Source organism: Hipposideros armiger, unplaced genomic scaffold (assembly GCF_001890085.2).
Source record: "Hipposideros armiger isolate ML-2016 unplaced genomic scaffold, ASM189008v1 scaffold_191, whole genome shotgun sequence".
NCBI classification, from domain to species: domain Eukaryota; kingdom Metazoa; phylum Chordata; class Mammalia; order Chiroptera; family Hipposideridae; genus Hipposideros; species Hipposideros armiger.
Genome location: NW_017731541.1, coordinates 1,072,957 through 1,082,703, shown reverse-complemented (window position 1 = coordinate 1,082,703; position 9,747 = coordinate 1,072,957). Strand labels below are relative to the sequence as shown.

Genomic DNA, 9,747 nt, shown 5'->3' with positions numbered 1-9,747 from the left:
GCTGCTCAGCTCGGGCTGGACTCGAACCGCTGTTGCTCAGAGCTCAAACTCTTGAGTGAGCTCTTAACCAACTGAGCCACTCGGCCGGCCCCTTGATACTTTGTAATTAAAATAATATCCTGAGAATAAAATAAATTAGTATATGTGAACTCTGAATAAAAAAGACTAATGCATTATGTTCAGACTGAGGCACACACACACACATACACACACAAAAAATACATGGTATATTTTGGAATATTAGTTACATGGAATAAAATGAAATTTGTTCTTGTCAAGCAATAGCAATAATCCAAAGAAAACTTATGAAAACATGTAATCCAGACTGCAACAGTGTAAGACACTGTGGAGCATGTAAGCATGTGAAATATTACTGGACCCTTTTAACATTGTATTTCCAGTGAATGTATATGTTCTGCTCCATCAAAAGAGCCCTCACGTGTTATGTGTGACCCAGCGGCTGCGGAATTCAGAACTGATAGACCCGTCATTCCAATGGCATGGGCCAAAAGGAAAAATCATTTCCGGTAGGTTTTGTTTCATGTATCATAATTAAATTGATATATCTGAAGTATACTAAGAACAAAAGGAATATTTGTGTATCATCTCATTTGTCCATTTTCTCACTTTGATTTCCTTTTGGAGTTGTATCTAACAGTGTAGGTGGTGTGACCGTTTCTTACAGATCTTAATTTAAAAGAGACATGTTACATAACTGAACTGTTTTGAGAGTTCTTTGAGCACCTATATTCAAAAAGGTGTTATACATTTTTTTTAAGTTCAAAAAATCATTTTGGTTACCTCAGTCAGACTTTGGTTAGAAAATTAGATGAAGAAGCAAATATGATTCTGGCTTTAAAATCATTTTGGTTAAAAATACAAATGAGCACTTTGAGCTATAGCTTTATAAATATAGTTTCGTTTTATGCAGCCCCACACAGGGACAATTTGAGACATTACCAGTTGTTACAAGTTTATATTTTTTGATGTTATATTTCTTCTGACCAAAATCCTGACAATATAGATTGTACTTGAATTCATCTTAATTATTACTACCAATTTTGAAAAACATGGCTAAATGTAACATTAAATATTATAGTATCAAAAACATGCTTTTAAATATACTGCATGGTTTGACAGTGGCTATGCGTTAGTATATTTCTGATTCTGGGCTTTAAGAAGAGAAACTTAGTGCTCCAATATTCATCCAGGAGAGACATGGGCCAGAGGTACATCTGAATGGTCGCCTGATATTTTTCAAATTCTTGAGAAAGCAAGCTCTTATTTTCCTGTACTTTCTTCCACATAGTGATTACTATTGGTATGACTGATTTAATCCATTTTTTCTCCATTCCAATTCTTACTTTGTTATTTTTAAGTGCCTATCTCATTTTTATTCTAATTTTTCATTTGCTAAAAGCTGATTTGTTTTTGCAGTGTAGTTAAAAAAATATAGATTAGCTTAGGTGTTTGGTTTTCAGCCTTGCTAAAAATTCAGATTAATGAATTTTCATTTTAAAGGTCTGTTCAATGAAGCATCTCATCAGCTTTGCATACCTTCTGAGGAAGTTCTTCTTTATTGCCCTATTAACCATGTTTTCTTTCTTTCCTTTTTTCCTTATTGGTATTTTGAGAGAGTGCCTGTGGATGAAAGCCTACAGGTTTATTTTGTTACCTTGGATGGAGGGAAGCAATACATTTATGCAAAGACTTGCTAAGGAAACCTTCATGGGAAATATTTATTTTGTAATATGTTTTAATTTGTATTTTATATAATTGAATGAGCTCAGCTGTACGTTAATATATAATGTCTATGTTGATTCTAAAATAGCTCAAGGTTTAAAGCTACTCCACTTGTAGGTTACAGGGTGGTTCTTCAAAGTCAGTTCAGCTCTGAGTGAGGGACTGCTTGGTGGGTGCCACTGTTCCCGGCTCTGTGGGGGTACAAAAGTCAGACATACCCTCTGCCTGTAAGGTTGCAGGCAGGCATGAGCAGAGGCCACCAAGATCCTGAGAGGTCAGTGGTGCAGATCATCAAGGAAATGGGCCCACTTCAGAAGCACCCAATACTGAAAGTATAATCAGATTTTGTTTCATTGGCTCTCTAATGGTAGCACATAAGGTACTGCAAACATGTACATTGAATATGTTTTACATTTTCTATTGAAACTGCAAGATCAAAAATAGAAGCATTAAAGTATTGAATTGTTCTATTAAAAGTTTTTACTCCACTGATTTGCAAATTAAAATCTAAAACTTTTTTTTCTCGATGATGCCATGCCTGGTCTTGCAGTTTGTATTGAAAAGTGCAGTTTACAGTTTTATTTTGAGTCCTCTAACTCGGAGCCGTATTTTAGTCACTTTATTATAATCATGGAAAATGGACATTCTGAAATGTCATTTCTAGATAAGGTGCAATCATACAAATACAATAGTTTCTATAGTTTATATTTATAACAACTATTCTCAGGAAATTCAGGTATTCTGACATCGTGATTATATTTTTGTTTTCAGTGCAATCACTGTTATTTCAGAAATAACTGAAAACTATGGTCTAATTTTCTTAGAGCTTGAAAAACAGAGAACCTTTTTGGACTAAACTACACTGTAGTTATCCTTTTATGAATACTCCAAAGATAGTTACCCGAAAATTGAACCAAAGAAATTGTGTAGTTATATAATCACTTGCACATTCCCTTGAAAAGAAATATTCACATTATTTAGATGGGTCTTAAAGTGTGGGGGACAAGCCTTAGATTTGACCTTTCTCCTCCCCCTCCCCGCCCCTTCTCTCTCTCTCTGAGTCTGTCTCTCTTTCGATATTTTGCATTTACAAAGCTAATGTATTTGTTACAAGAAGACCTGTACCTCTTACTCCAACCCTAATGCCATTTTGATGAAGTAACTCTTGTTGATGTGTGGACTTTCCCAATTTCCCAGATGTTCATACAAACATATATATAAGCACATACACACACACATATGTTGGGCTTGCTCTGTAATTACACCCTTAATACATTTTTAAATGAAATCAGATTATATTTTGCTCTGCCTTCATATTTGTATTGTGAAGCATCTGATGTATACAAGTGTGTATAAGATACATGTAAGTTATGAAGCACAATGAAACAAACATCCCTGAATCTGCAGTACAGATCAAGATACATTGTTACCGAGACTGTTGAACCTCTTAACAAGTGGTTTAAAAATCCCAGTCATCTTTTCCAACCCTGTATCAATTAAACACTATCCTGAATGTTTACAATATTATTTCCTGGCTTTTCTCTATGCATTTACCATATACACAGATGCACACTCACAAATATATACGGGTGTATGTATGTGTATACATATACTGTGCAAGAGTGTATTTTAGTGTTTTAATTTTATAAAAATAACATGCTTCTATAATATTTATGTTAGATACAGTTCTAAGCAATTTACACATACTAATAATTAAATTTTACACCAACCCTTTGCAGTAAGTGCAGCCATTTTCTCCATTTTCTATGTGGGAAACAGAGGCATTGAGAGGCTAGATACTTTCCTGAAGTCATGCGCCTCTGATGTCTGGCTTCAGAGTTCACAGGTATAATCTGAATGAGGTAGGAAGAGGATTTTCCCTTCTCACCATTTTGCGAGATTTTGTAGTTTGTGTCTTTCATGGAATTAGTCCAACTTAGAGTTTTTTATTCAATTTGAATTTATGTGCATAAAGTAGCTTGTGATATTTTCTTCTTACCTGTTTAATATATTCAGGATCTATATGGTATGTCCTCAATAACTCCTGATATCAGTTGTGTCTTTTCTTTTACATTTTGGTCACTCTAACACAGATTTAACTATTTATCAGTCTTTTTAAAGGACCACTTTCTGGTTTGATTTATTTTTCTGTAGTATTTTTTTTCTGTTATTTTTCTGTTTTCAATTTTATTTATCTCTGCTTTTATCTTTGTTATTTCTTCTGTTTAGGATACATTTGCTTATCTTTTTCTTTTGCTGGTTGCCAATTCTGGATTGGCACTTTTTTTTCAACATTCTAATGGCAACACTGTATTATTTTTGGTTGAATAGTTTCTAATGAGAATTCTGCTATAATTTTCTCCTTGTCCCACTATAGGCAATGTGCCATTTCTTTTTTCTGATTGACTTCCAGATTTTCTCTTTGCCTTTCATTTTCAGTGATTCAAATATTATAGGCATCTTTTTGTTTGTTTGTTTTTTGTATTTTGTTTGGTGTTCTCTAAGCTTCTTGGAGCGGTAATTTGGTGTTTATTATTAATTTTTTAAAATTTTCAGTCATTATGTCTTCAAATATTTCTTCTGTCCCTTCCTGTTCCGCCTCTCCTTCTGTGAATTCTGGCACACATACGTCAGTCACACTGTTTGATATTGTTCCATAGCGCTAGGATTCTTTCCTCTTCTTTTTTTTTTGTTTGTCATTTGTTTTGGTTTTGTTTCATTTTTTTCTTTGTTATTCAGGTTGAGTAGTTTCTTTAACATACATTCATGTTCATTGATTCTTATCTTAACTGTGTGAAACTTTTTGTAAGCTCATTGAAGGAATACTTAATGTTACTGTTTTTGTTGGTTTTTTTTTTTTTTCCATTTTTGTTTGTTTTGCTTTGTTTTTAATTCTGGCATTTCCCTTTGATTGTTTCTTATAATTTCAGTCTCTCTGCTGAAATCACCTATCTGATCTTGCATGTTGTGTACATTTGCCATTAAATCCTTTAATACGTAATCATAGTTATTTCAAATGAACTCTCTGGTACTTCTGACATCTATTTCATTTGAGAGCCTTGCCCTGAGCATTGCTTAGTATTTTGGACCTGTGTCATTTCTCACCTTTCTGTTTACCTGCTAAAGTTTTGTTAAAGTTGGACATCTTGAATAAAACAGTAGATACTGAGATAAGTATTTTCATGTTGAAAGATGAACACTTTTAAAAATACTTTTAAGCCTTTTATATTAGGAGTTTGTGTTAATCTAGTCAGGAATTTTCTGGGTTTGATATTATTTATGTGCTGTGGTTACTGAGAGCTTTGGATACCCTTAAAAATGTTGAAAGTGCGGGCGGGTTCATGAGAAGTTGCAAGTCCTCGGTGTCTAATGTGTCTGTGGGCTTGGGCCCTCCTCTAAACTCCTCGGGCATCTCTCTCTCGCAGCTCTTCTGTCAGGACCCCACTTCCTGTTTACAAGACTCCTGCTCGTGATGGGCAGTTGGGGGAGAGAGGTGGTCTCCATCGTTCTGATTGAGCTTTAGTCTTTGCAGGTACAGTGTCCCTGGGTCTTGGGGTGCAGCCCTCACAGGTGCGCCCAACGCTCTTCCTTCTTGTTTCTGAGAAGGTCATCCTGGCACCCACTGTCAACAAACACCAGACACAATGAGTAGTTATGCCCCAATTCTTTTGAATGATTCTATAGGTAAATTTTGATGGTTTTACTTCGTTTAGAAAATATTTGGTTTATTTTCACCTCAATTTCATGTAATTTAAGCAACTAATTACTGTATCTTATTCCTTTATTAGGAAACAGCACCACACAAGTCACGTCCACAGGAAGCCTCGTGTTTCAGAACTTCGAGGAGGGCATGACGGGTGTTTACACCTGTTTCCTTGAGTATAAACCTACTGTGGAAGAAGGTGCTAAAAATCTCCAGCTAAAATATGTTATATACGGTGAGAGGTGCTCCTATTTGTATTTTAACCTTTCTTCATGTTTTCAAATGTTTGGATATTTTAGCAGGTTTATTTTAAAGGGGTTTTGTTAATAGGTTACCCTACAATGGTAAAAGGGACTTGGCAAATATAATTAAGGTAAGGATCTTGAGATGGGGAGATTATCCTGAATTATCTGGGTGGGCCCAGAATAATGGTCCTTGTTAGAGGATCTCGCAGAAGGAAATCACCTTGACTTGAGCCTTGTAAGACTCATTGTGGACTTCTAGTCTCCAAAAGTGTAAGGTAGTAAATTTTTGTTGTTTTAAGCCACTAAATTTGTGGTAATTTGTTATGGTAGCAAATAATTTCTTTAACAAACTTTTTAATCAGTCACACTTCATTCTTGTTACATAGTTTTTTCCATCTTGTTATTTCCTGTATCTAGTTTATAGCAAATATACTTTGAAGTCACTCATAGGGTATATTTACGTAAGCTGACAAATGTAACAGTACCTGATAGGAATGCTGGTTGATAGTAATGATGATGATAGCTGACATTTACTGAACATTTGTTGTGCTCCAGGCAGTGCTGCGTTTTACATGTAATTGTACTAACAACAAAACAGAGACTGCACATGCTTATGCAGGCATTGTCCGAGGTGGTTTACTTATATTCAGCTCACTTAATCCTCACGACAAACCGGTGCAGTGGGTACTGACATTTCTGCATTATGTAGATGAGGAAACTGAGGCACGGGTGATCAGTGACTCGCTGAGGCCACACAGCTGGAATGGGGGAGAGTCAGATTTGAGTGTAGGGTTCTGGTTCCAGCATTGATGTTCTTATCCTTGATGATACGCACCGTACTTAGCAATGCCAGCAGGAGGAAGCCTCATCCAATCAATGGATTTTTGGAAACCTGCCAGTTTTGTGCTTAAAACAAATTGGGTGCTTTATTCTATTTCATTATAAACACACGCTTTAATCTTTGTAATGGCTATGTGGTATTTCAGATCTAATTTGAGCATTCCTCAGTTGATTATTTAGTTTGTTCCAATTTTTCCCTCCTTCAAACAGTACTGTATAGGACATTTAAGGAAATCCACCTCTATCTCTCTCTCTCATCTGTCTGTGTGAAGCACGCACGTGCACACACACACACACACACACACACACACACCAGCTTTGCATTATGGGACGATATTAGGAAAGTTAAATTGTTAGTGTTTCTGTAGGATATTCTATAAGGTAAACCTTGTACAAAGCATCCATAATATTACTTTGATAGCTTCTGCTAGTTGCTCCACAGAGTATGCCAATTTACGTCCCTGCTGTAGCATATGGGAACTTCATTTCCTAAAGTTCCCTCAATACTGCATTTTGAATTCTTGCTGATCTAGTAGGTTCATAATGGTATTTTATGGTGCAGTGTGCATTTTTTGGTCACGATGGGTTATTTGAAGTTTGCTGTTTGCATGCGCTCCCTGTGTGTGTGTGTCTGAATAACTGCTGAGAGAGCTGTACATAGACAGATATACAGCCTTGTTGACTTTAATTTTGGGTCAGATACGTTGTATTCTCTATTTTGTTTTCCTTTAGCTGATTGACTTTTTTATCCTAAGTATAGGATAATTTAAAATTTCAAAATTTTATGTAATCTACAAGTGATATTATTTATCTATCTATCTATCTATCTATCTATCTATCATCTATATCTGTTGGCTTGTGTTCTTACTGTGCACGGAGCAAGGTTCCCTGTGCTGAGCATGGTAGATTTTTAAGATTCATGTCTCAATGTGACACTTATTTTAGTATTCTTAGTCACTGTTTAACGGGCCTTTTGGCCTGGTGACACAAATCTTTGTTCATCTTTACAGAACATTTTCTGTTTGTCTCTTTATTACCTTCTTTCCTGTCCCCTCTGCTGTCCTCTCCAGGAACTCCTTCAGTTTGACCCTGGATATTGGGATCTCTGCTCTAAATCTCTCCCTTCACTTGTAGAAGATTGTATCTGAGTTTTTCCTCTCTGCTATGTGAGAACTTCACTACTTTGTGTTTGTGTTTTTTAATTTTTCAGGAACATTTTTCATATTTACCAATCATTCCTCTTTTAAGAAAGCTTTATAATAGTTGTGGATATATTTTCTGTCTTTACCAGTTAGAATTTGAAAAAAAATATTTAATGACTTAGCTGCTTTTCCCTTGCCCTTTCCTGAGTGGATAAGATAGTAAGACCCCCTCCAAGAGACTCACTTACAAGAGACTCACTTCAGATCAAAAGACACACACAGACTGAAAGGGATGGGAAAAGTTAATGAAAATGGAAACAAACGAAAAAGCTGGGCTAGCAAGACTTACACCAGACAAACGAGACTTTAAAACAAAGGCTAAAACAAGAGACAAAGAAGGACCCAGTGACTCCACTTCTGGGTATTTTTCCAAGGAAACCTAAAACACTACTTCAAGGGGACATGTGCATCCACATGTTCGTGTTTCTCCTTACCTCCCTGGTTTCCTTGAAATTGGGGGTGGGATAGTCTGTGATTTTCATTTATGTTGCAAATGAAACGGATCATTTGCTCAGCACTTAGAAGCTGTCTGGTCTGTCCCTTGCACACAAAGCTTGACAGTAGCTCAGCATGTGCCCTGAATTCGGGCCTAAATGAGCTGTTGGGAAAGTGGGCAGTGGGAGTGGGGGGCACTCAGCCTCGGACCAGAAGCAAGCAGGGAGGGCTGCTCATTAGCAGGAGTGGCAACAGGGCATCTCAGAGGCACACTTCTCGGATTTCTATTATTGTTAGGGACTTATTCGTGTTTGTGTTTCTTGTGTCATTTCAATGAGATTTTGAAATGAATAGGACAAAAAATGTTCTCAGTTCCAGATGTTGTAATGCCATTCAATAAAACTTGTGGACTTGTTAGATACGTACTTTTTTTGCTTGTTGTTAGTAATTGAATGATTCTAATTTATCAAAGATGGATATTTAAACAGAAGTTTCATTCCTGAGTTTGAGGCAGCATAATACAGTGGTGAAGGGCACAGGCTCTGAGGCCAGGCTCCTTGGTTAGAACCTTCGTTTTGACAGCATAGTCCTTGGGCATGTGACATAATCTCTGCATTCTTTAAATTTCTCAGGATGGATGTAAAAATAATAACACTCTTAAATCAGGTTAGGGATGTTAAGTAAGTCGCTATTAATATTTGTAAAGTGTCTATAATACCATTTGTCACTTAGTAACTGTTAGATAAGTGTTAAAATTATATATATATATTCTACGAATTTATTCCATTTAATGATTTCTTTTGAATAATTGCAATATATTTGAATTGCCTAAATAACCATTTTTGTGTTATTCTGTGTTCAATTTTTTACAGCTTATCGTGAGCCTCATTTTTATTACCAGTTCACAGCTCGGTATCACGCAGCCCCCTGCAATAGTATCTATAATATTTCTTTTGAGAAGAAACTTCTTCAGATTTTAAGCAAATTGGTTCTTGCCCTTTCCTGTGAAGTTTCCTTACTGAAGTCTGAATGCCATCATGTTAAAATGCAAAAAGCTGGTTTGCAAAATGAGTTGTTCTTTACATTTTCAGGTAAGTATATGCAGTTCTTTAAAGAAAAGAAATTGAAAACACAAAGCTAATTTTAAAGTCATGTGAATTACCAGCAGCATTTTTTCAGTGTAAATGATATAAATCTGAATATGGTTCATGTCCTCTACTTTGCCTTAGTTCTAGTAACTCCCCAAATAAAATTCTGCTGATTCATGTACTTAACGAAAAGTTGGCACTCTAAATAACTTAGACCTTGCTGTGATAACTTACATAGAATGGAATTTAGTGTAAGGAATGCCTATCATGACCGTTAGCTCTTAAGATTTCGTTTGTAAAAGCATCTACTTATAATAGGATGGGTTATTACTGTAGACCAGAGGGGCCATTTTAGCAGCTTAGGGTGCTTTTCCTAATAATGCAGAGGGGAGACCCAATATTTTCTGAAAAAACAAAATTGGGTTTCAAATTAGGAACTGGGAGTCCTCCAATTTTTTTCCTCCCTTCCAGCATTATTTTTGCTTTTTTTT

The 9,747-nt window shown here is 35.9% G+C and overlaps 1 protein-coding gene across 1 annotated transcript in view; it reads left to right on the top strand.

The window, feature by feature from the left end:
- Positions 1 to 9,747, top strand: part of ZPBP (zona pellucida binding protein) — a 314,051-nt gene that overhangs the window by 266,167 nt on the left and 38,137 nt on the right. Inside the window, exons 4-6 of the mRNA XM_019652971.1 lie at positions 402 to 527; positions 5,532 to 5,681; positions 9,041 to 9,259. Coding sequence (XP_019508516.1) covers positions 402 to 527; positions 5,532 to 5,681; positions 9,041 to 9,259 — 495 coding nt within the window. The remainder of the gene's footprint in view (positions 1 to 401; positions 528 to 5,531; positions 5,682 to 9,040; positions 9,260 to 9,747) is intronic.